This window comes from Macrobrachium rosenbergii, chromosome 49 (genome assembly GCF_040412425.1).
Source record: "Macrobrachium rosenbergii isolate ZJJX-2024 chromosome 49, ASM4041242v1, whole genome shotgun sequence".
In the NCBI taxonomy this organism is placed as follows: domain Eukaryota; kingdom Metazoa; phylum Arthropoda; class Malacostraca; order Decapoda; family Palaemonidae; genus Macrobrachium; species Macrobrachium rosenbergii.
In genome coordinates this window covers 5,783,136-5,810,249 of record NC_089789.1, presented here as the reverse complement: position 1 = coordinate 5,810,249, position 27,114 = coordinate 5,783,136, and the positions used below count along the sequence as shown (strand labels likewise).

Genomic DNA, 27,114 nt, shown 5'->3' with positions numbered 1-27,114 from the left:
GTAAGGATAAGTCAGGGGAAGAAAAAGGGAAGAAGGGAAAGGGAAAGGAAACTGGTAAGAAGGGTAAGGAAGTGGGAAAGGCAGGAAAGAAGGAGAGGGTGAAGGCAGTAGTGATAGTGAGGTGGATGGAGGTGAGTGGATAAAAAGAGGGGGAAGAAGAGTGTAATGAGTAAGATGAATGTAAGTTTTGGAAGTGGACTCTTTGTATTCGGAAGAGGGTATGAAAGGACAGAGTGAAAGTAGTGAAAGTGAGAGTGAAAGTGAGAAAGAAGTGAGAAAGGCTATGTATGTGAGGGAGGTACCCTGGTGTGAAAGGTATAATGAGTATGGAAGTAGGGATGTGCATGATTTCTTTAGGGAGTATGAAAGGTTTTGTCAGGATAAGTATGGGAAAGTAAGAGAGTGTGGGCACGAGAATTAGGAGAATATTTGACTGGGTTTTGCTTGATATGTATAGGGTTATTATGAGTGTGGGAGATGTTGAGTATGACAAGGTGAAAGCTAGACTAGTTGAGCAAGCGAGGCGTATGAAAGCGAGTGTTAAGTATAAGAGGAAGAATGAATTTGATGAGGCAAGAATGAAAGCTGGGAAACCTTGTCACTGTATGCTTGTAGGTTGGAGACGTTGGCAAGGAAGAAGTTTGGGGATGATGGGATAGATGAATGTAAGGAGTTAGTACGGAAGTTGTTAGGGACAGTGCCAGATGGAGTTAGAGAATTTGTGAACTTGAAGCGGAAGGAGAAGAAAAGATGGACGAATGAAAGGTTGACTTGGGGAGAAATCTTGGAAATTGTAGAAGATTATGAGCTTGACAGGGTTATAAAAGAGAGCAGAAGTGTAAGTGTAAGGGCTTGGGTAGATGAGAGAGTGCCAGAGTTTGGAAGCTTTAGGATGCAGTGTTGAGGGGCCCAATGAGAATGGCCGATAGTGTAATAGATAGGAGTGTAAGAACAAGTAATGTGGAGGTGCCAGTGAGGATGAATGGTGGGGTTGTAAGGGAACAACGGGTTGGACGGGTTAGGGATAGTAGTGTACAAAGGGGAAGGTCGATGAGTGGAAGTCGAGTTGAAGTGTTTTAGATGTGGAAAGGAAGGACATACAAAGAATGAGTGTAGGTGGGCTTTAGGAGCGTGTTTGGTGTGGGCAATCGGGACATTTGGTAAGTGAGTGTCACGAAAGATAGGGGTTAAATGCTACAGGTGCGGACAGGTGGGTCATATTGCTAATGGTTGTAGGGGTACCCGAATGAATTTAATATGTGGCAACTGTGGTAAGAATGGGCATTATGCGAGAATGTGTTCAGAACCGAGAGCGAAGTGTGTCGAATGTGGAATGGAAGGGCATGTATCAAGTGTATGTAGACGAAAGAGGGTGACTGTGACAGCAAATTCGGGAAACTGAGTGTGAAGGGGGTTCAAATGGGTGGATCCTCCCGGATGCAAGCGGTGCGTGTGATGCATGTACGTGAGGGGTTGTGTATGGAGGATCAGCAGTTTGTTTTGATAGAGTATGGTAAAAAACGTAAGAAAGGGAAGAACGTAAGTAAACTGAATGGTCGTAAGTTGTGTGATAGGGGTGTGAGTGCCAAAGTGGAAATGAGTGATAAAGCGTGTAATACGGATGAATGGGATGGTATGGATAGAACGTATAGCATATGCGGGTTTGATATAACTGAGTTGACTGAACGTGTAGGGGTTAGTGAACGGTTGGAGGTGAGCGAAAGTGTAAGAGTAAGAGAGCGTGAGCAGTAATATCTGAGTGATTGAAAGCATGAATGAATCGTTGCAAGAATTGGAAAGGTCAATGAGTGAATGGGATGGGTTAGTTGAAGAATTGGGGGAGGTATTTGGGAACGAGTTAGAGGGTATAGATGAGATTGTGGATGAAATTGAGAGTGGTAATAGTGAAGATGATAGCATGAATCTGAGAGAGAATGGAGGAGAAGATGTGAGTTTGAATGTTGCTAGAAGAGAGAATGATTCTGAGAGAATGATTGCGTGCCCATGAACACGATCTAGAGGACCTGCTAGTGAGCATCCGTGGGTGTTACGTGAAGGTGATTTGAAAGAGGTGTGAAAGGTGTTGGTTGGGAAATGCTAAAAGGGGGAGAAATATAGAGGGATGAATAAATTTGTTTTTATTTAGCATTTCCCAATGTTTTGAGAGAGAGAGAGAGAGAGAGAGAGAGAGAGAGAGAGAGAGAGAGTAATTGTCGTAAGTGAGTGCTTGGTTGTCGGAAGAGGGATGAGGTCGTTAGTTTATTTACGGCGCTGTCTGTCTGTGGAATATGTGTGTGAGGATTTTTCGGTTTTGAAGGCAGTTTTTTGAGTCTTGAGTCAGAGCTAGTGCTGGTCTGTCGTTTGGTTTGGACAGTTTTTGTGCTGATGCAAAGTTGTTGTTTTCCTTGTTAGTGTGCTGTTCTTGTTGCTGTATGTTCGTGAGTCGTGTGTTTTTCTGTTTTGTTGGGTTTGTGTTTTTTGTGTGCTGTGTTGGCGACCGTGGGCGCCTTACTCCATCTTCCAGCAGCCGAGGACCAGGGTGAGTGTTGTGTACTGTTTTTTTTTGTGTTTTGAAATTCCGCCACATCATTTAATAACCTCCAAAACTGTTCCCATCATACTGCCCCAATTGTGTACTATAAAAAGCCCCTACATAATATTTTGGTGCCCAACGTGGGGCCCTTTGATAGTAAAGTAAGAGTCGGGTGCATAATTGGAGATGGCAGAGGGAACAGGTTTGGAAGGTGTTGGGTCAGGTGAAGGGGAGCAGGGTTGGATGCAGAGGTTGGACAGGCTGATGTGCATGATGATCAGCCGCAGGATAAGTTAGAGGAAGTCCAGGTAAGGGGAAGTAGATTGGTTACAAGAATGGAGGCGATAGATGAGAGGCCAGGTAAGGGTGGAGGCAATAAATGAGAAAGCCCAGGTAAGGGAAAGTAAACTGGTTGCAAGAATGGAGGCAATGGAGAAGAAGATGGCTGAAATGGCTAAGAGTGGGCCCGACGTTGGGAAGGGAAGTGAGAACAATGAGGTTAAAGGTGCAAAGGAGACATTCCCTAAGAAAGGAAAGGAGTTGTCAAGTAAGAGTATGGGAAGACTTGCCATGGTAGAGGACAGTATGAGTGAGGTGAGTGAAAGTGATGAGGGAGAAAAGTGAGAACATAACAGGAAACAAGAAGAGAACACAAAAGGGGAGAGGTGTGAGGAAAGAAGAACTGAAGAGGAATGAAAGTGGTAGTAGCAGTAGTAGTAGTGGAGGTTTGAGTGAGGTAGAAGAGAAAGAGGCCAAAACAATGTTCCTGAGGGAGGTTCCCCGCATAGAGAAGTTTAACATCGGGAAAGGAAGAGATGTGTATGAGTTTTTCGATGAGTTTGAGAAGTATTGTAGGCAAAAGTATGGAGAGAATGAAAATGTGTGGATGAAGCGGCTGGGAGAGTTCTTGGATGGAAAGCTGAAGATGTGTTATAGGAGTATGTGTGAGGGTGAACCAGGGTATGAGTCCATGAAAGCTAGAGTGATTAAGCAGGTGAAGAGAATGAAAGGAAGTGTTGTGTACAAGAAGGATGATAGGTCTGAGGAGGCCAAGATGAAGGCTGGAGAGGAAGTGGGCTTATATGCTCACAGATTGGAAGCGTTGGCCAGAAGAAAATATGGAGAGGAGGGAATTGAGGAAAACAAACACCTCATGTGGAAGTTCTTGGCCACTATCCCTGAGAAGATTAGGGTAATTTTAAATGAGAAGGAAAAAGATCGGAAGCGGTGGTCAGGGAAATGCTTAGATTGGGAGGATGTTTTAGAGATCCTAGAAGACATGAGAGTAAATGAGGATGAAGCAAAGGAAATGTATGTTGGGTCTGAGGTAGTAAATGGACGGACATATAAAGACGCTTTGGTGAGTGAGGAGTTAAGTGTGATGTATGCTGGACTGTAGGAAAGACTGGATAGAGAGAGGAAGAAAGAATGTGCAAGTGAATGTGGGAAGTAATGGAAAAAGGAGCTTGAGCAGAAGCCAAGAGAGGTTTAGTAGTGAAGTGTGAGTAGAGCAATTGGAAATGAGAAGTGAAGTCGAATGGGGATGAGTAGTAGTGAGGGGTGTTACAGGTGTGGAAGGACTGGTTATGTGAAAGCGGATTGCAGATGGGCCAATGGTGAGTGTTTTGGCTGTGGAAAGAGAGGGCATGTATTGAGGGATTGCCCACAAGTGAAAGAGTTGAAGTTTTCGGCTGTGGAAAGATGGGCATCGAGTGAGAGACTGCCAGAAGGAGAGTAGGAGTAAATGGAAGTTGCTGTGGAAGCTGTGGAATGAGTGGGCATTTTGCCAGAACATGTAAGAACCCTTGGAGTAAGTGTGAATGATGTGGAATGGAGGGTCATGTGAAAGATGTCTGCCGTACCACATCCCAATCTCAGGGAAACTAACTGTGAAGGGGGTTTACCGTGGTGAACCCTCTGGTATGGAAGGGATAGATGTATTGCATGTAAGAGAAGGGTTTGTGAGTTGGAATGTTTGTTTTGGGGAACAAGTAGATCGTTATTTGTGTGTTAGGGTAGAATGTGGTGGAGTGTTAATGAAAGCACTGATTGACACTGGTTGTAGTAGAAATGTGGTTTTCAGAAAGGCATATGAGAAGATAAAAGAAAGCATAACACAGAAGCAGGAATGTGCTGGATATGTGACAGGGATTGGAGGATTGGAAGTAAGGGTGTGTGTGAGGTTTGTTGAGTCAGTTGCGGTTGCAGGAATAAGGCTGGAGGAGGAGGATTTTTACGTTGTGGACAGAGTGAATGAGAAGTATATGTTGCTGGGGTATGCATTTTTGAAGAAAAACAGGGTAAAGGTGTACCCAGAACAAGAAATGATAGAAATACGAATGGGGAATGAAACCAGCGTGAAGCTGTATGTGGAGGAGGATGGACAAGTAAGTCTGAAGATGGTTTCTGGAGTGGAGGTGTATGCAATGGAGGATGTACAATTGCCAAGGGATTCGGGAAGTGTGTGGAGTGTGAAAGTAGGGTGGAGGACTAATGTTGGAGTCGGCGCAGAGAGTTTAGGAGAAATGTTTACGTTGGATGGTAGCTCTGCGTGTTATGAGATAAGGCGGATCGCATGTGTCTGATGGGATTATGGACCTAAAGGACCAAAAGGTGTGTGTACAGGTATGTGGGGATGTGAAAAAGAAAAGGTGGAGAGGCATACATCTTGGTGATAGATTAGGAAGTTTGAGAAGTGTAGTCGATTTGAATGATAGTAAGCATGTTAAGGGGTATGATATGATGGCCGAAAGGGAAAGGACAGAAGAGTGGAGTAAGGAAAAGCTTAGGGAAAAGGTAAGGTTGAATGAAAAGTTGAGTGAAAAAGAGAAGGAGCAGGTGTATGAGTTGTTATGGGAGAGAAAGGGTGTGTTGAGTCAAGGGGATGAGGACTTTGGGACAGCTAGATTGCCGGAGTTCCGTATTCAGCTGACAGATGAAACACTGATTTATCAGAGACCCCGACATTTCAAGGCTCCGGTAATGAGAGAGATTGAAGAGCAGTGTGAAGAGTTGGAAAAGATAGGAGTGATTGAACTCAGTAAGAGTGCTTGGAATAGTCCAACTGTGCCGGTCAGAAAGCCTGATGGGAGTCTGCGAATGTGTATTGATTATCGGAGAGTATATGAGGTGACAGTGAAGGAAAATTCCCTATGTGTGTGTGGTGTCTGACTGTGTGTACAGTATGCATGGGATGAAAGTGTTTAGCAAGATGGATCTGGTAAAGGGGTATTATCAGATGCCAGTGGCAGAGGATTGTAGACCGATAACTGCCTTCTCGACTATGAAAAAACAGTATCAGTTCTGCAATCTCAGTTTTGGATTGGCAAATGCCCCAACTGCCTTCCAGAGAGCAATGAATGTCGTGCTGAGTGGTCTTCCCCGCGAGAATGTGTTGGTGTTTCTTGATGACATTTTGGTGATGAGTAAGACGGTAGAAGAGCACAAGAGGTTGGTGCGAGCAGTGTTGAAGAAGTTAGAAGAAGTGGGGGGGTGAAAGTCAAAGTGAGTAAGTGTGAGTGGTTCATGGAAGAGGTGGAGTTTTTAGGTCATAAGGTGAGTGAGTCTGGAGTGCGAAAAGCAGAAAAGTTTATTGAAAAAGTGAGAAATTTACCTCGACCCAGGACTGTGCGAGAGTTGCGTGGATTTTTGGGATTGATTGAGTTTGGAAGGAAGTTTGTGGAAGATTGTTCGGGAATTGCAAAGCCGCAGTCAGAATGGACAGGCTGTAGGAAGAGTACGGTTGTGAGGTGGGATGAAAGGATGGTGGAAGCATTCGAGAAATTGAAAGAGAAAATGGTGAATGATGTGGAGCTGGCTTACCCTAACTATAGTGCAGATGCCAGTAAGCTAGAAGTGTATACGGATGCAGGTGGAATGACAATGGGTGGATGTTTGATGCAGAAGCAAGTGGTGAATGGAGTTGAAAGGGACACAGTGACAGCAAGTGTAAGTAAGGCGTTTAGTTTGGCAGAGCAAAAGTATTTGACTGTTGAGAGAGTTGGCTGCCCTGCAGTTTTGTGTGAAAGCGTTACGACCGTTTCTGAATGGTGTGAGGTTTGTGGTACATACGGACCATCAGCCTCTAGTGTATCTCCAGAGAATGAAAGGAGTGGATGCTAGGATTGCACGAAAGATGGAGGATTTGAGTGATTTTGATTTTGTACTTGAGTACATCTCGGGTAAAAGAAATATTGTTGCAGACATGATGTCTAGACTACCTGGGGAAGAGTAAGAAGAGAAGATAAAAGACAAGACCAGGGTATCTGCCAAGAGGATTGGTAGTAGCATGTGAGAGTAAGGGGGTGGTGATTCGATGTTTGAAAGTTTTTGGTATGGATTGAATGATTTGGTAGATGAAGGTTTGAAGGTGCGGGTACCGGGAAGTGTGAATGAACTAAGGGCAGAGGTGATCGAAGAAGTTTGCAAGAGACCTGGATGTTTGGGAGTGTCAAATGTGGAATGGTATCGGAAGAGTCTGAGGGCTATGATGAGTCATGAAGTAGCCCCATTTCAGGAGGTTTTGGTAGCAGTGAGTAAGAAGTATAAGGTGATTGTGTCCGTACACATTGGTGGTGAAAAACCTATAGTGTATCGACATGAGGGAGTGAAAGAGCGTGAGCGTGAGTTGCATCTGAAGTGTTTGAGTGGGGTGCACTATAACTGGGTCGTGGAGAAAAGAGCTATGAAAAGAAGTATGAGAAGGAGGAAAATGTTGAAGAGAGAATGCCGGAGTTGTTGGAAGTAGAAGAGGTCAGTAAGGAAGTAAATGAAGGATGTTTGGTTAGTGGAAGAGACAGGTGTATGTGTGTACACAGGAGAGCAAATGCAATGATTGTGGGAGTAGATGTCAGTGGAGGACAGTATTGAGGTTTGGTTGACACTGGAGTGCAAATATCGTTGGTGAACGCACGAGTAATTAGGGATGTTGAGAGAGTGAATTGAATGTTAAAAGGAGAGTGGTGAATGTGTCAATAAGAGGTATAGCAGGAAGATCAGTTGGATGGGAGGAAGTGAGGTTGAAGGTAAGGTTGGGAGAGTTAGAGGTGGAAGTTTGTTTTGTAGTACTGGGGGATGAGCAGATGCCATGTTGTTTCCTGTTTGGGATAGATTTCTTGAGGAAGAATGGGTTGGTAGTGGATGTTGGGACAGGAGTTCTGTTGAAAGACGAGGTTGTAATAGGGAAGATTCAAAGTGAGGCGGTGAACATGGCCAGGTTTGTGGGAATAATTGATAAGAGTCTGAGTGAGGAGGAGGATGTAGTGGAGTTAGACAAGAGTGAGAATGAATTGTTGACAGCGGAGGACATTGAGGAGATGCAGCGGAAGTGTTTCGTGGTGAGTGAGTTGAGGAGATGTACTACAGAGGGAGTACCTGGAAGAAGATGGCCTTTGTTGTTGAGTAAATGGATGCGGCTTGCTGAGAGATTTGTGCTGTGTGAAGGAGTGGTGTACTGTATTTTTCTAGAGAGAAGATGGGAGAGTTGATGTATGTTCCAGTGTTCTCGATGAGTGGAGCAGTGGGGATGTGCATTTTAGTCCATGAGAAATATGGACATACGGGGAAGTTTAAGCTGATCGAGTGTATGAAAGAGCGGATGTTTTCCCTGTATTTGAGGAAGATTTGTACGGATATGGCAGTCACATGTGAAGAATGTCAGAAAGGAAAGTATCAGAGAGTGTATGCTAGCCCATCTGTTTTGAAGTTGAGTATGAAAGAACCGTTTGAGTTAGTGGCGATTGATTGTGTGGCTTTGCCGGTAACTGCGAGAGGAAACGTATGAGTGGTTGTTATGGTAGCTCATAAGAGTAAGTTTGTAAGTTGTGCAGCTGTGAAGAATAAAACTAGGCTGTTGAGTGATAATGGGCCAGAGTTTGCTGGTAGACTGTTAGAGCAAATGTTGAAAGAATGGGGTATCGAGCATGTAGTAACAACTCCATACATGCCGAGTGCAAATGGGTTGGAGGAACGAACCATAAGGACTCTGAGTGAAATGTTAAGAATATTGACTGATAGAGAATGAATGGGATTTGTTGTTAGGAAGAGTAGTAGCGATGTATAATGGGTCAGCACATAAAAGCACTGGCATACCTCCGAGTGAGTATGTAATGAATTATGAGAGGTATGTGAGAGCGAGGTTGGATTTGAATGAAGACGAGCGGAATGTGTGGAGGCAGGCAAATGAAAGGTTTGAGAGTTTCAGAGTGGGTGATAGGGTGTTGAAGGAAGTTGTTGAGCAGGGAAGATTGACAGCAAGTAAGATGCATGAGAAGTATGAAGTATGTAGTGAAAACAGTTTGGTCTAATGGATTGAGTTATGTGCTAGAAGACAGGAATGAAGAAGGAAATGTTAGGGTAATACGAGTGCATTATAATCAGCTGAGAAGATGGAGAGAACCACCTAAATACATAATAGAGCATCCCATTAGGAAATTATTAAGGGAGGAAAAGGAAGAGGAAAGAGAAGAAACAGAGGAAGATGTAAACTGGGGAGATAAACAGCTAGTATTGGTGGAACATAAGAGAAAGCCTAAAAAGAGGTGTAGAAAGAGTAAGGGTACAGTTACTGAGTTGTTTGCAGAGAGTACTAGAGATGGGTTGTTTGATTTTGGGGGTTTTGAGAAGCCAGTAGGCATGAGAAGTGAAAAAGGGATTTTGACAAAAGAAAAATCTATTTCTGGGGGAAGACCTGTGTCACCCAGTGAAATAATCCATTAGCACTCATTTCTAGGTATAAATATTGCTAAATATACCAGAGAAAAAGCTATCCATAATGCCAGGGTTATGACCCCTGGATCAAACACCATTAGATGGTGTCGGTATGCACAAGGGGTGACAGATCTTCGTCCTACAGATTTCTCCATTCTCAAAAACCTGAAAAGGGAGGAGCCGTTCCAAAGCCTTACCCTCCGCACCTAGCCAACCACCACCACGGCCGCCATAGGCTATTCATCCCAAGTTAGCACCTCCCAAGCTTGGTATGCCACTCGGGAGGGAAAAGGAAGTACAGGGATTGGTCACTGGGTGACATAGGTCTTCCCCCAGAAATAGATTTTTCCTTTGTCAAAATCCCTTTTCTGGGCTCGACCTGTGTCACCCAGTGAAATAGTAACAGAGAATCAGCCATACAAAAGCTTGGTGGAGCCCTCTAAGAATTACCTTAATGGAGCTAAATAAAACTATGAGAAAATTACTGACCTTAATGGAGCTAAATAAAACTATGAGAAAATTACTGTTTTAATAACCCAAAACATTCGTATTAAAAACATAATTAACATTATAAGGCACACAGTCTAAATCATAAAATAACCAACACCAAGACACTTAAGGCTAACAAAAAGATTTAAAACAGGATATCCATGAAATGGCCAGGAGTCAGGCTGTGAAGCAGGCCTGACCTAAAGGTTAGAAGGCAGGGCAAGTAAATGAGGCAGGTAGGCGAGAGAAATACAAACAATAGGATAAGCTAAGGTTACATAAACTAGTCTGGGGCTGGGGGAACAATACTTCCTGCAGCTACCGTGGAATATTTAAGAGCCTCTAGAGACTTAAGATAGTGTCGTTTGAACACTGTTGGTGATTTCCAGCCCGTATACTTTTTAAGGTCATCAAAATTCATGTTATGAAAATAATTAGCTGAGGTGGCCACCGCCTGAATATCATGTACCCGAGGTACTGAATCCGGGTTTGCCTGTTTAATGAAATATAGTATTTGTTGCCTGATGGCCTTTAAGGAAATGGTTCCTCCATTTTCCCTAACAAAAAGAGGGCCTGAAATTCTATTAGAAGTTCTATTTAAATAAGCTTTTAAAGTGTTAACTGGACATAAAGACAGATCCTGTGGAAGGGGAATAATCTTCCAAGGAGACCATCTATTTTGTGGATCCTCATTCTTTGCTAGAAACTTGAGATCCGGAGACAACAGAACTTCTCCTGACGGGAGGAAATCAACATGGTTCGGTTCTCTAGAGAGAGCAGACAGTTCAGAAATTCTAGCCCCTGAGGCTAGACTTCCTAGAAATAACGTTTTCCTTAACAGACTCGAGTATGTACATAATTCGTTATCAGTGTCACTCGAGTATGTACATAATTCGTTATCAGTGTCTGATGCCAATTTAAGTACGTCATTTAAGAACCAGGAAACCGTGTGAGGACGGGTTGCTGGTCTAAGACGAGCGCATGCTTTAGGAATTGATGAAAAATATGAGTCTGTAAGGTTAATATTAAAGCCATGTAAAAATATTTTTCTTAAAGCAGATTTTGCTGTAGTAATAGTACTAGTGGCCAGTCCTTTCTCAAATAATGATCTGAAGAAAGAGATTGCTAGGTTCGTGGTCATTTCCTGAGCTTCAGAGTCCTCAGAAATAATGCTAACTTTTTAACTGCTGAGTCATATTGTCTGAGAGTAGATTCCCTCTTGTCTGATTCTATGAACAGTGTATTAATAGGATCAATGTTAGCGTCTTTCTGAGCTGCAAACTTCATGAAGTCCATAAAGCTAGGGCATTCAGAATTCTTGAGGAAGCTGACACAGTCCGAGTTTGCACTACTTGTGTCAATCTTGGACTGGGGATCTGTTTTGCCGGAGTTTCAACTCTAGAAGAAGAGGAAACCAATTGCTCTTGGCCAGTTGGGTGCCACAAGTGCTACTTGACCTTTGAATGATCTTAGTTTGTGTAAAACTTTCATTAATAGGTTTATTGGTGGAAACAGATAGATCCTTTGCCACCTGTTCCAGTCGATTGACATCGCATCCGTGGAATGAGCTAGAGGGTCTAGATTGGGAGCAACGTAACATGGAAGCTTGTGGTTGCTCTCTGTGGCAAACAGGTCCACCTGGAGACCCGGTACCTGAAGACAAATCCACTTGAATGATGCCTTGTCTAAGGACCATTCCGACTCCAGCGGAGTTGTCCTGGATAGTGAATCTGCAATGACATTTCAGAACACCTGCCAGGTGGGTAGCTGACAGGTGCCAAAGATGTTTCCTTGCAGAGAGAAAATTGCAATCATTACCTGATTGATATGGCTCGACTTGACCCCCTCTGTTTATGCAATGTACAACTACTGCACTGTCCAGTACCAGTCTGATGTGAATCTGTCTGGTTTGACGTAGTTTCTTTTAGTGTTAGAAATACTGCCATTGCCTCTAGAATGTTGATATGGAACTGGCGGAATACAGTCGACCATGTTCCTTGAACTTTCTTGTGTTGGGAGTATCCTCCCCATCCGCTTAGGGAAGCATCCGTATGGATCACTAATGATGGAGGGGGAAATTGGAGAGGCACTGACCTTGACAAACTCTTGACTGTTGACCATGGTCGAAGCCTCTTCCTCAACACCGGCGGAATTAGAGACATCTTGTCTCTGTTTCTGCTGTTGGCTCGTCTCCGCCATACCCTGTTTATATCCTTCAGTTTGGCTTTTAGCAGCAAATCTGTCACTGACGCTTGAACTGAAGAGAACCCAGGACTCTTTCCTGGGGTACGACAAGAGGCTCTTTTGTTTTTGAGGAACTGCCTGGTAGCTTTGGCTATTTCCTCCTTTTGGCTGGCGGAAGTGACAGTTTGTGTGTGTTTAGGTCCCATTGGATTCTTAACCACTGAAACTGAGCCTCCCGGAACTAGACGGGATTTCTTCCTGTTTATTTGGAATCCCAAAGGATTCCAGGAAGCTGATCACTATGAATGTTGCTTTTCGACATTCCTTGGCGTTGGATGCCCAAATTATCCAATCGTACAGGTATGCGGCTAGCATAATCCCTTGGGCCCGTAGCTGTTGGACTACTGTCTCTGCCAGTTTGGTAAAAATTCTGGGCGCTATGTTGAGCCCGAATGGCATGACTCTGAACGAGTATGCTTGTTTCCCTAGTCTGAACCCTAGGTAAGGAGAGAAGTTTCTCGCAATCGGGACATGATAATATGCGTCTGAAAGATCTATAGAGGTGGTGACGGCCCCACGGGGAAGTAGGGTCCGTACCTGCGAGATCGTAAGCATGCGAAACTTGTCGCATTGAATGTATAAGTTGAGATGAGACAAGTCTAGAATTACTCTTTGCTGGATTGAGTCTTTCTTTGGGACACTGAACAGACGGCCTTGAAATTTCAAGTGTCTCACTTTCTTTATTGCCTTCTTTTGAAGAAGGTCTTTTACAAAGTCCAGTAAGTCTTTGGATGGAGGTTGATGGAACCTGACTGGCGGAGGAGGCCCTCTGCTCCAGCTCCATCCCAGACCTTTGAAACTATGCTGTGGGCCCTGGACTGAAGGTCCAATGGTCCCAGAAGAGATATAACCTCCCGCCTACCTGAGGAGACTCATTGATTGGAAGAGGACTTACTTCCTCTGCCTCCTCGGCCTCCTCTTCCACGGGAGAGAGGTCTGGTTGCAGTCCTACCTCTGTAGACGGCTCTGGCTCTACTCCCCTCGCATGCCTGTTGTAGCCCGAAACGCCCCTTGGCTTTCAAGCGGCGTTGAAAGCTGGGACGCTCACGAAGGCTGGCGGAGCAGAGGCTTGCTGAGCCGGCTGCATCAGTATGAACTGCTGCTGAGGCTGAGCTTTGGATGTGGAAGGCTGTCCGATCTGAGAGACCGGTACAGCCTGAAGCACAGTTTGAGCCTGGGGTTTCCTGTATCTCCTGAACTTCTTCCTTTCCCTGGGTTGAGGTCCGGAGGTCTCGGCGGACTTCCTTTTAAAAGGAAGACCCCAGCGGGAGCGAAGACTCTGGTTTGCTCTGGTTGCCTCCGCTAGAAAATTATTGACCTCATCCTCAGGGAAGATGTTAGGTCCCCAGACAGAACTATTCATGAGTCTATTGGGCTCATGCCTGATGGTGGCGTCTGCGAAGATATGCTTCCGGCAGTTTTGTCTCGCCACCACAAAGTCATAAAAGTCCAATTGGAATGATGCTAATAAGGATTTCGTCAGGACCTGGAACAGAGGTTCGTCAGTGTAAGTCAAAGCTGTTACCTCTGCGATGGTGATGGAATGCAGGGAGCGACTCAACCTACACTTAGCCTCATACTCCGCCTTCAGAAGGGCCTCCGGAATCCTGGGTAGTTGCTCACTGAACAAGGTGGAGGCACACTCAGGGTCGAGTTTACCCACTGTGAACGTAGCCGGAGCTCCCGACCAATATTCCGAATCCCTGGGGAAAAGAAGGGAGGTGGGATCTGTCTCCCGGAGTTGAGGCAGCGGTTTGCCATCTATTCCCGCCTGAATGGTCAATTCTGCGATCTTAGTCGTGCAGGGGGTAGGGGAGTCACCTACCGAGAACATCGTAAAACTCCCTTTAAAGGGAGTAAGTTTCGTATTTTCGCACTCCCAGTCAGTGAGAGCGCGCATCAGGGCGGATTGGGCTTGGTCCCTGGGAAAGATAACCGTTTTCTTCGGGACCTTATCGAATCTAATCCAGGCTTCCTCTGTTAGCCTGGCATAGCCTGGGTAGGGAGGCACCAGGTCGGCTGGAAAGAACTCCAGTTCTTCCAGACGACGAGTGCCCAAACCCTCAATGGTCAGGGTGTCATTATGCAGGGGGGCGTGTAGAGCCTGCATCCTTTGTGCCAATGACAGCACTGACTGACCAGAGGTCTCCAAGCTTGAAACAAGCTGAGAAGAAAGGTCCTGTAGCCTAGCTTCAACCTTGGAGTCGATCCTCTGCATTAGAAGTTCGACAAAGGCCTCAGGGTCAAAGTTAGGCTGTGGGGTTTAGCCTTAGACACTCTGGATCTTGACCCTTTGGACGGGGAGTAGCCTTACTTGAGGACGCCACTGGTTTAAGAGCCAGTGACAACCTTGAGGGAGCTGGCGGATTAGACCTTTGAGGTCTAGAGGACTTTGGTAAGTCCTGCTTTTGGATGATTTCACCTTGGGGATAACAGACCGAGATCTGTCCCCAAGGATAGCTGGTTTGGAAACCCCTGAAAGGAAGAAGAAGAAGAAGAAGGAGAACTGAAAAGGGGACTACCAAAACCCTCTCCCCTGCCTCACTTACCACCTTACCTTCTACCTGATGGTCCAAATCCACGCTCATCGGCTCGAGGTGGATGTTGATGGCGCTACCTCTTCCGCCACCTCTCCGCACAGGTTGTCTTCTTGGGAGGGCTGCGTCTCTTGCGGATCCCTCGATGATTGGGGCGGCCAATTCCACCAACATTGCAGCAGAGATCCGGGCACCGGGGTAGAGGAGATTACAAATCTCCTCCGACAGGACATATGGTTTGCCAGACGCAACGTTCCTCCCAAATCCGCCGACCCAGATCTTCAGGGTCGACAGCGAAGAGGCACGGATGATTTGGTCACTGTAAGAAAAGGTAGGACTTACTGAAAATATTCTCCAATTTTCTCGTATATGTCTATATAAGCCATTAAAAAAAAAAGAGACTAAAGGTTAGCGGTCTCTTAAAACTTACCGACTCATCCACCACTAACTCGTACAGAGCGTAGCAGATTTCACAGCCATCCGGGTGCCAAACGACCAGGTCCCCAACGTGGACCGAGCAGCTGGAGTGCGATCGGCACACCTCGTGTCCACAGGGTTGTTGGAGAACCGCCGTGCACCCTGGCTCCTGACAACGTACCATCTGTAACTGGAATGGTGGTACATGAGTATCGTCAAGGCAAGGCCCGCCGGAATTAGGTCCGGCGGTAATAGGCTACCTTAACACGGATTTATGGGTGATGAAACATGCGTGTCATCAGGCAAAACCCGCCGGAATTGAATCCGGTAGTAAAAGACTAATAAACATAGGTTATGCTACAGAATGGCTAACTATTAATTATGTTAAAAATAAGTACTCTATGATACTCTGCCGCTATGGTACTCCGCCGTGATTTGCCACTGAAATCTCGTTATGTCACATATTATGGAAACGGCGTAATGTGGCGGAAAGGAGTGTTCGCATATGGCCCATCTCTCAATCGGCCAGGGCGGAAACCACATAGTGGAAACCGCCAATTAAACCGAAAACCATACCCACCAGAGTGGTAACATGGATGATAACAACGAAAGATCCGACTAACCTGGCGGAGACTTAACATAGCGTAGCTCATGATTGCATCCCTGGGACAGTGTTCGACGCTCCAGCTATAACTATGGAAAGCGAGCAAGCGAAACACTGCCCGATAAGGAAAGGTAGGTGAGTGGCGGAAACCCCGACGGCGACCAGTCGGGTGGGTAGCACCCTCTGAAGCCGAACATTTTCCTCCTCACAGGGAAAAGCACGCGATCGGTTTCCTCTGCTAGGAAGACGCCCAGGCCACGTCGCCAAAATCTATTCGATCAGGTAAAGAAGGACTAGGCTATATACACGAAATAACCTGAGCAACCTCTCGATCCCAGCCTACCTTCTAAAACCAAAACTTTTGGCTTGGTCAGGAAGGCCAGAATGAGCGCTACAGGTGTGAGGGGAGAAGAACCTCGCATAACCTAGCCACACCCTCCAAAACCGACAGCCTGGTCAGGTGGTAGACTATGAATTGAGAGACCCTTCACTATTCAAACCTCACCCTCCAAAACCTAACGGCCTGGCCAGGTGGGCTAAGGGTGAAGAGCAACTCTCTCACTAGCCTAACCTCACCTCCCAAAACCTAACGGCCTGGTCAGGTGGGCCAAGAGTGAACAAGGAACAGCCCCTCACAAACCTAACATCTCCTCCAAAACCTCAAAACGGCCTGGTCAGGTGAGCTAGGTAGTCTGAGCATCGTGTAAAAGCGCCTATCCTGTCTAGCCTAACCCTCCCAAAACTGGAAACGGCCCGGTCAGGTAGGCTAGGCTAGAATATACCTAATCGAATAAAACTACCTGTCGTCAAGAGCACTAACATAATAAAAAGTTAACCATTGATGTGAGATGTCTAAAAATTATATACTTATAAATACATAAATGACTCAGCGGCAGAGAGGGCCAAACAACATCCGTTATACGGGAAGCAGGGATACCCAAAATGGCCACCTCTGACGTTTTGAATCGCACACATAAACTAATCCAAGAATAGACATGTCATCCATCCTTGTACACATCAGCTATGATCATGATAATAATAATACCACCATCGAGAAGGCACCAATTCGCTGATGGAGGAAGGAAACCAATAAAAGGGAGGAAAAAACTATGATCAGAAAAAGGGAGGGGTGTACCTCCATCCCTAGCCTAGATCAGTCATGATCTGGGCTCCTTACCTCCTACCAGCGAAATGGTAAATTCTCCAAATAAGGCTCCAAACTGAAATGGAGTATGGATAAAAACTAGCAGAAATATTCTGCTAATAAAATGCGAAGACTGAGGGTCAAGCATGGCAGAGGCAGACACAGCCCACGCGCGGCTGTGTAGAACTATTTACCTTGGTAAACAATATACGAACAGTCAAAATATAATGCCTCTGTAATAAAAAACCAAAAGGAAATGGTACTCAACTTAGATGGTGGAAATTCCTGGTGGGATGACATGATGCAAGTAGAAAAAACCGAATAACAACACCAAAGAAAAATACAGTGTATCCTGGAAGGCGTGCTAAATTGGAATGAATATGGCGGGCGTGGTGGTGGTTGGCTAGGTGCGGCGGGTAAGGCTTTGGAACAGCTCCTCCCTTTTCGGGGTTTTGAGAATGGAGAAATCTGTAGGACGAAAATCTGTGGTAGTGGCAACCACTCACCCCTTGTGCATACCGACACCATCTAACGGTGTTTGATCCAGGGGTCGTAACCCTGGCATTATGGATAGCTTTTTCTCTGGTATATTTAGCAATATTTATACCTAGAAATGAGTGCTAATGGATCATTTCACTGGGTGACACAGGTCGAGCCCAGAAATACCCTTGTGATGTTGTTTGGGGGTGGTGAAAATGAGGGCGTAATTGATTTTGAAGGATTTGAGTGTGATGTGGAAGGAATGAACTTGGTGAGTACAAGGAATGTGGACGAGGATATGCAAGAGTTTGGTGAATTGAAAACAACACCAAGTTGTGAGGAAGACGGTACGTATAGTGTGTGTGAGTTTCCTTTGAGTGAAAGTGTTGAAAGAGTGAGTGTAGTGGTGGGTGTGAGTGAGAGAGAGTTAGCAGTGCTGGAGAGTGCAGGTGGAGGAGTTTTGGATAGCTTGAGGCAGACTGTGGAAGAAATAAATGAGAGTATGGAAGAGATGATAGCAGCCATGTCAGGTGTGAGTGAGGTTGGAGCCAATTTAAGTCTCCAGAGTTTGAATGAGCTTGGTGTAAGTAGTCCAAAACCAAAGCTAGGTGAGTCTAGTGTGGTTGGAGTGGAAGTGAGCGAAGAAGAGGTTGCGCACAAGAGGCCATGGACCCGAAGTCAAGGTCCAGTTCCGGAATATGAATGGGTGGTAAGAAAGGGATTTTGAAGAAAAGGGAACAGGATTTCCTTTATTTTAGTAAGGGGGGAGTGTGGTAGGCTAAGTTTGGGTTTGTATGATGAAAGACGTTTGTATGAATTAATTGTTTCATTTTGTTTGTTGTGATGTTTTTATTTTTGTCTGATTTTTTGTTTCCTTATTAAGTGTGTGTGTGTGTATGTTGTTTATGAATGTGTTGTTGGTATATGATTGTTTAATTAGTCATTGTTTTGTTTTGTATGTCAGGAAGGAGTACACTAGATAAGTCTGTTTTTTTTCTTTTTTTACTTGCAGTTTGCTGAATGTGTCGGAGTAGTGTGGCTTCTCCCCTTCAACCCAGTGTGTAAACGACTTGAGAAGTTCGGATACTTCCGAGAATTTCCCAGCATAGAGGAAAGTTGGATGGACATAATCTACTTGTTCCAAATTAACTGCGGTTGATTTGATTATGAACCATCTACTGTAATTTGGGCTCTGTTTGCAGTGGTCATGTGCTTCTTTTCATGAAGCTAGTGCATTTATGTAATTTTGAAGAGTTTAAATGAATTATTGAGCTTTTTTGTGGTTTTGAGCTCGATATGTTTTTGTTACTGTGAAATGAAAGTGACTTCATGGAAAAGGACAAACTGTTGTAGAAATGTGTGTCATTATTTTTGTACCAGACTACCAATTTAATCTTTTGTATACAATGGACACTGTTTGGTTGGTACCGTATGCAGTTGAAGTATTTTGCTAGTTTTTGAAGTATTAAGGTGGAATACAGGATAAGTTCTGATGAACTATAATATTAAGTTAAGCTAAGTTAGATATTGGCTAAGTTAGGATAAGGTTCTGTTTGAAGATCTTCAGGCCACTGTAATGTTAAGGAAATAAATTAGGTTAAGGAAAGTCAGTTTCATTTAATAACTTCCAAAACTGTTCCCATCATACTGCCCCAATTGTGTACTATACAAAAGCCCCTACAGCTTTTACAGCTGAAACAGAGATAAGCTTCCAGGGGCATCAATTAGGGGGGCTGGGGGGGCAACTGCTCCCCCCAACCCTCAACTTGCCCCCCCTCCCACATTATTTCTTTTCATTTCATAGTCATAATATAAATTCCATTACACTAATGTTGCAGTTGTTTCATAATTTTCATTAATGCCGGCATGCCAGTCGATGGCACTGTAATTTGATTTATAAAATATATTTACATTAAAATGTAAATAAAAAAAGTCATATTTTCTTTTTAAATGTGCAACCATAAATATAACAGTTTTTAAAAGTAAATTGTATTTTTCCTAACTATACAAACCTGAGGTCCTTTACATTAGGGATTACTTTCAGGCGTAGGCTGGAAACGGCCGTTGAACTTCAAACAAGGTGGTTAGGCAGTTAACTACTGTCCGGGGGGCGGGAGTACCGCCTGCCCAGATGTAAACATTCCAATTTGCCTTTTGGCCCAGGTACAGATTGAGGGGTGGCATGAGGTGGGCATAAAGTGTAAAGGACCTCGGGTTTGTATAGTTAGGAAAAATACAATTTACTTTTAAAAATTGTTATTTGTTCCGACACAATGTACAAACCCTTGGTCCTTTACATTAGGAGACTCACTGATTGGAGGGAGGAATCTGATAAAGTCTCTCTGAACTGACTGGAGTTCACCACCTTGTCTTCCCTTCCTGGTCGTGAGAGCGAGGAAGGGAAAAACTGCCTCTGACAAAAGATTGGGTTGTAAGAAACGCAGGATCAGTTGTCAGACTTCTGGGTACCTTTGCATGAAAGAGGAAACGTCAGTTCATGCAAAGTAGGCTAGGAAGAATTTGATGTCGGATGACAATAAGGCAAACACAAGCATTGGGTTTGTCTCATAGTCATGGTCTCCTTCCTCCCCTTGCAAGAGGAAGGAGTGGGGTTGCTCCTATTAACCTGAACGGGAATAGAACGGGAGCTCCCGTTATGTGCTTACCTGCCTCGATCGCCCGGTCCAGCTTGTAACGGCACGTCCGCTCCCTGCCCGTGGGAAGAGAGCCAGTATGGGGAGAAAGAAGAGAGGCCAGTCACTCAACATTCAATCTCCCAATCACAACCGTACAACACAGGCGAGATGCAACCTGTCCTGTTAGAGGAGCTGGACAAGCTACACAACTTGTTGAGCAGCCACCACAGGACCCAAGGAAAAAGTGTCCAAGGACTTGTGTGCAACATCCCGGAGGTAGAAGGAGGTGAAGGTAGTCTGTTGGGACCACACCCGCCTTCAGCACCTGTGATACCGACATATTCTTCCGGAATGCGAGGGACGGACCAATGCTGCGGACCTCGTGAGCTCTTGGACGAAGCGTACCGGTGTCGTCTTCTCCTGCAGCAGAGTATGCTCTCATTATCGTCTCACGAAGCCAGAAAGAGATGGTGTTCTTAGACACTTCTTTCTTGGTCGAGCCAGTGCTAACGAAGAGTCGTCGACACTCAGGCCGGAGGTGCCGAGTCCTCTTCAGATAGCGCCACAGCACTCTAACAGGACACAGTAGCATCTCGTCTGGTTCATTACCTACAAAGTCCTCTATGGGGGGATCGTGAAGGACTCAAACCGTGCGTCAGGGACGAAGGGTTCTGAGTCTTAAGCCACCGAAATCTGGGATGAAATCGAGCGTAACTGGATGAAATCTGGGATGAAATCAGCGTAACTGATCCCCATCCCCTCAAGTGTTTAACATCAAAGGAAAGTCCGTGAAGCTCGCCAACTCTCTTCGCTGATGCCAGGCCAAGCAAGAAGACAGTCTTGAGGGTCAGATCCCTGTCTGATGACTCTCGTAAAGGCTCATATGGTGCACGAGTCAGGCTCCTTAAGACGAGAGTCACATGCCCACGCAGGGGGCCTCAGATCCCTGGGTGGGCAAGACCCTTTGAAGCTTCTCATGAGTAGAAAAATCTCGAAGGAGGAGTTGTCTACTCCTTTCAGCCGTAAGACTAGGCCGAGTGCGGCCTTGCGGTAGCCTTTTACAGCTGAAACGGAGAGAAGCTTCTCTTGGCGAAGGAAGACGAGGAAGTCCGCGACCTGCTGAACAGTAGCTCCGACTGGAGAGATACCCCTTCGACGACACCAACCACAGAAGACGGACCACTTTCCCTGGTATACCGCCGCGGAGGATCTTCTGAGGTATCCTGCCATCTGTGTTGCTGCGTGGCGTGAAAAGCCTCTCGCTCGCAAGAGATGGTGGATAACCTTCAGCCGTGAAGACACAGGGAATGCACTGCCAGGTGGAACCGCTCTGCGTGAGGTTAACGCAGAAGGTTGGGTCAGGGGATCTCTCTCGGTGCCTCGAGAGGAGAGCTAGCAGGTCCGGGTACCAAACGGCCTGGGGCCATTTGGGTGCCACCAGAGTCATTCTGAGATTTGGGGTGATCATCTTTCGGCTGATCACCGGCGAATCAGACAGAATGGGGAAAAGCGTGCGATGTCGAGATTGTCCCTCGGGTGTTGGAACGCGTCCTCCGCAGCTGCCCATGGGTCCGGCACGACAGAACAGAAGACCTGGAGCTTTCTGCTGTGCCGGGTGGTGAACAGATCGATGGCTGGACGCCCCCACAGGTCGAACAGCCTTTCTGCTACTTCCTGATGAGGGACCATTCGGTCCCTACCACCTGGCTCTGGCGGATGAGCTTGTCTGCCACGACATTCCTCTTGCCTGGAATGTACCTGGCTGACAGCTCTACCGAGTGAGCCATGGCCCACTCGTGCACCTGCATCGTCAACTGGTGAAGCTGGTGGGACACCAGTCCCCCGTTTGTTGACGTATGCCACTACCGTGGTATTGTCGCTCATCAGTACCACGGAGTGTCCTATCACTCGATCCTGGAACTCTTGGAGGGCCAGGAAGGCCGCCTGAGTTCCAGGATGTTGATGTGAAGGTGCTTGTCGTCTCGGTGCCACACTCCCGAAGTCAGCAACTCCTCCAGGTGTGCGCCCCATCATCCCTCAGTCGATCGTCCGAGAACAGAAGCATGTCTGGAGGGAGTATGCAAGGATACTCCTATCAAGAGGTTCCTGTCGTCTAACCACAAGTGAAGGTCCTTTCTCACCTCCTCGGAAAGAGGAATGAGGAAGAACTGGGGGTCTTGGGACTGGGACCAATACTCCTTTAGTCTCCACTGGAGAGACCGCAGGTGAAGACGCCCGTGAGGTACTAGTTTCTCCAAAGATGACAGGTGACCGATGACGACTTGCCATTGCCGAGCTGGTTGCTCCTGCCGTGACAGGAACAGCTGTGCTGCCTGCCTGAACTTGCTGATACGAGAGTCCGAGGGAAAGACTTTCGCTGCCACAGTATCTATCAGCATGCCCAGGTACTTTGTCCTCTGCTTGGCGGTGAGATCTGACTTCTCCAGATTTACCATGATCCCTAGATCTCGGCAAAACTCGAGGAGACGATCCCTGTCCTGTAGCAACTCGGCGAAATGAGCTCGCCAGGACTAGCCAGTCGTCGAGATACCTCAGAAGGCGTATCCCGTGCGAGTGGGCCCAAGCTGACACGAGGAGAATACTCGTGAACACCTGGGGAGTGGTCGAGAGCCCGAAGCAAAGTGCCCTGAATTGGAAGACCGACTCCCCGAGGACAAAGCGGAGGTCCTTGCAACGAGTCAGGTCCGGGTCAACCTGTTTGGTCAGCAACGCCCCTTCCACTGGAGCGTGGAAACGCTTCTGACAAGGCAGAGGAGGAGGAAGAAGCTTGTCCGGCGGCTCACAGCTGTAAGCAAACTGTCTTGCCCTGACACAAGACTGTTCACCTGGAAAGTACCCCTCGGCAAGCATGGACCCACGGCAGCTCCACGAAGCTATCCAGGTTCCTTCTTGGGTCCCAAGGTTCGGCGCGACGGACGATGAACAAGGCCGTGGTCCCTTCCCGAGGTCATTGTGCTGACAAATCAGCGATAACCTCCCAAAAGTCCTCTGTATTTCAGGGGTGTCCGCATCCTGGGGCAGAGGACCTCGAGTCCTTCCAGAGTGCGGTCCTCCCAAACTACTCTCCTGCAGGAGGGAGAACCTCAGCAGACCCCGTGGATCTTCCTGAAGAAAGCGGCGGGGCGTAGGACCTGGTCGAGCCGATAGCCAACCAGGTGCGTACCCCCACGCCTGAGTAACTCTGAGAGAACACTCCCAGAGTTCCTCCTCTCCGACTCGCGCCCCTGGAAGAAACCGAATTGTTGGGCGGAGGAGACAGGTGAGGAAGATCGGACGCCCCACTGGCTTTACTGGCAGGACCAGCAGAGGCAGTGGGCGAGGCTTGAAGCTTAACTCACCAACCCAGCGGTGATGACGAGCCCCGGTCGAGGAGACTGCTTCAGCCCAGGTGAAGCGATCTCCCGAGGAGAGCGGAAGCGTGCTCACGAGAGCAAAAAGCAGCGCACTGTCCGCTCCTCGAGCCAGGCTGGCCGCCGGATGTGGCGGGGACTGGGAGGAGTCGAGCAGCGCGGCTGACTGGCACGAGAACTGAGCCGCGCTGTCCTCTGGACACGCCCCAGTCTTCTTCGAGGCCGGGCCTCTGGGAAGACTGAGATGGGGGACTTCTTCCTACCTCTCCTTGTGTTCAGCAACCTTATTGCGGAGGCTCACAAGAGAAGCACTGTCCCGGGAACCTGACTTGGCACCTGAAGGAGTGTCTCTATGCAGAAGTTTCTCCCCGTATCAGACTGGGGTACCCAGGTCTCCTTGGGGACCCGGGTACTGTGCCAGCAACTTGAAGAGCAAGTGTCTGGGGACGGACTTGCTGGCCTTAGATGCAGGAAGTTTCTTAGGGCGCAGCAGGGGAGTGCCGACCTTGGTCTGCACAATTTCCTTAGCACCACGGGGAGGCCTTGGGTGCCACTGGCCGGAGGCCGGGACAGCGGTTCCCTGATCCAAGGATCTGGAAGAGCCGACGAGAGATCCCACTGCCTTCCCTGTGGAAGGAGGCAGACCCTTAGAAGTCTTGGTGCGAGATTTCTTGGGAGGGGAGAGGCAGACTTCTTCTTCCTCGGCTGCGAAGCCTCGGAAGGAGAAGCGGAAGAAGCAGCAGACGAAGACAACGATAATGACGAAGATGAAGATGAAGATGAAGACGATGACACCTTCCTAGACCTCTTCTTCTTCTTCTTCTTCACCATCTGCTTTAAGAACGCCGTCAAGTCCCCAAGCCAGGAAAGCGAGGCCGCACTCTCAGGAACAGCAGGAGGGGCTGCAGCAGAAGGCACATCCTGGGCAACTACCACGGAGCTCGAGCCAGCATTTGCCTGGGTAGAGAGAGCCGCGCGTCAGCTAGGAACAAAAGTGGGCGGGGCCGGGAATGCAGGCGCCGCCCCTCCCGCGTGAAGATTCAAGTCGGGCCGTGCCAGGGTCGATAGAATGGGAACGAAAGCAGACGAAGGGCCAGGCTGGAAAGTCAGACGAGGAACAGCATTCGATGATGACGTCACCATGTAGGCGGGGCCAGCATGCGTGAATGGAGCCAGGAAGCCAGGAGGCAGCGGAACAGCGTGCTGCACCGCAGGTGATGCCGACACTTGGGTGTCCAGATGCGATGCAACTGACACCAGCATCTGGGCAAACCTCGAAAAGGTGACGGATGTAGTGGTGACTATCGTTGCCGAGTGGGTCATGACTGGAGCGGGGGGCAGGGGAGCCAATCCCTCCAGTGACGAGCCAGGTAGGCCCAGGTGTAGCCAGGATGAGCTTGGAATCGGTGTCTGGCTATCCAGTCCGGGACCTGAAGCAAAAGTCGGGTCAGTACACGAAGCCTCTACTCGCTCCGGAGGAAAAAACTCCCCTCCGGAACGGGAAGAGACTTCAGAGAGGATGTCGCGGTCCAACTCTCCCCGCATCCTTCCACAAACGATGAAACGCAAGAGGAAGGGGAGGGGGAGTCCTCACCCGAGGGAGAGGGAGCAAGCAGGGGAAGTTCGCCGGGGAGAGAAACGAGCCCGACACATTCGCCACCAATGGAGTCGTCGGGGGCGTATTTCCCTCGGACAACTCCTTGGTAGGCTTACGATGGTAACGTCTCCTCCCTTCGAACTTGCCCCATTGCTCGGAGGACCACGAACAACACTCACTACAGGGATCGTCGCATGAACACACACGTCCCCTGCAAGATGTACAGAGGGCATGTGGGTCCACGTCATTTCGAGATCTAAATGAATTACATTTCTTACCCCCTACCCCGGGACACACACGCTGGGGATAGGACGGTTTAGCTGATTTCTCCATGATAATGAAAGCAAAGAAAGAATTTCCCACCAAAAAACAAGTATAGCTGTCAGGCAGAGAGCGACGAAGAACAATGTCTGAGCACTACAACGGCCGAAAGCAAACTGGAATGTTTACATCCGGGCAGGCGGTACTCCCGCCTCCTGGACAGTAGTTAACTGCCTAACCACCTTGTTTGAAGTTCAACGGCCGTTTCCAGCCTACGCTTGAAAGTAATCCCCCTAATCCCTAATGTAAAGGACCAAGGGTTTGTATATTGTGTTGGAACAAATGGTAACCTCCAGGCCAGTCAGGCAGGAACACAACGGAAACGGCCCAGGACACCAGCACCAGGAGAAGCAGCAGGCATGATCAGGACAGCCGATGCAGGAGCTACAGCAGCGGTTCAGAAGGCAGGAGCTACTGCAACGACAGGAACGTCACTTTCCACAGGGCGACTTCGTTCACCTTCACGCCAACAACTTCTACAGGATCGCGGACAGCCGATGCAGGAGCTAGGGCAGCAGTTCGGAAGGCAGGAGCTACTGCAACAGCCAGGAATGTCACTTTCACAAGGCGACTTCCTTCACTTTTACGCCGACATCTTCTACAGGATGGCGGACATCATAACCTCCAGGGCAGCTGGCAGGAACACACAACGGAAGCGGTCCAGGGCACGACCACCAGGAGAAGCAGCAGGCATGATCAGGACAGCCGATGCAGGAGCTACGGAAGCAGTTCAGAAGGCAGGAGCTATTGCAATGGCCAGGAACTTCACATGACAAGTCACCAGCAGCGACAGGAACGATCAGGACGGCTGTGGCAGGAGACCAGGTAGAGCTGCCCAGAGACTGTCGTTGAGTCACCAGGAGCGTAACACAGAGAACAGCAGGAGCAGATGGACCACAGATATGACAGAGGCATTGCCACAGCATACATGAAGGCCAGCAATGACAGCGATCGATCCACATTGCCAGGAACAGAGACGGAACGATCCCAACATGGAATTATGTCATCCAGCCAGGTATTGTGGTCGATCCCGAAGCAACACTAATGAACGTCAGGACTCCTTCATGCGAGATATCCCCTGAGATATCCAGCCAACTACTGCTGTGTCTGCGATGCTCACTGTCAACCTGAAAGAAAAAGCAATGATTACAGAGGGAAACTCCTCTCGCTACGAAGGGAATTGCCCTACGCAGCGGGAGGAGGTACCCAAGAGAAGGTCGCCCGACGACCAGCCCCCCCTTGCGGTCTTCGCCCGACGAGCGAGCGAAGAGGGCGAAGGAGAGAGATCTCTACCAAAGGAGAGAAAGGAAGAACCTACGGGGAGAGAAAAGGACGAAGGGGAGGCTACCAAGGGCACTATGGAAGTGTAACTTACAGATGACGCCCACAACCTCCCACCTGCCCCTGCAACTCCCTAAGTGCAGGCGGCAAAAACAACACTCAACACATGTAAGAAGGAAGTAGTACATGTACATGGAGGGCAGAAGCCCAAGAAGGGAAGCGAACTCTTACGTCCCAATCAACGTAGGGGAGTGAAGATATTACGTCCCAATCTATTATTTCTGATTGTACAGGGGAACGCCTTCAGTATCTAAATAAAGGGCTACTGGAGAGAAACATTACTACTCGGTTACACTCCTTTTAATACACCCTTGGCCGTCAACACAAGACAGTGCAGGGGAATGACGGCTATGCAAGGTTATCACAAATCATGGGTTTGTAATAATAAATATCAAACACAAGTAATATATACACAAAAATACATTAAGATCCCACCAGGATAATAAGAGCTTAACGACAGTCAGGCAAGGAGATCCGAAACCACGTCTGCAACGCATGACGGCCGAAAGCAAACTGGAATGTTAACATGCAGGCAGGCAGGTATTCCCACATACCTGGCGGTAGTTACTGCCTAACCACCTTGCTCAAGAGTTTAACGGCCGTTTCCAACCTACGCTGAAAGTAATTCCTAATGTAAAGGACCGAGGGTTTGTATATCGCATCGGAACAAACTCTCTGCAGTAAGTTGTTGC

General features: G+C 47.5%; 2 protein-coding genes across 4 annotated transcripts in view; one reads left to right on the top strand and one right to left on the bottom strand.

The window, feature by feature from the left end:
- Positions 1–27,114, bottom strand: part of LOC136832032 (uncharacterized) — a 98,069-nt gene that overhangs the window by 37,108 nt on the left and 33,847 nt on the right. The window lies entirely within an intron of this gene.
- LOC136832323 (uncharacterized) lies at positions 5,126–5,704 on the top strand. Its single transcript, XM_067093229.1, has one exon. The coding sequence runs from the start codon at positions 5,126–5,128 to the stop codon at positions 5,702–5,704; it is 579 nt and encodes a 192-aa protein (XP_066949330.1).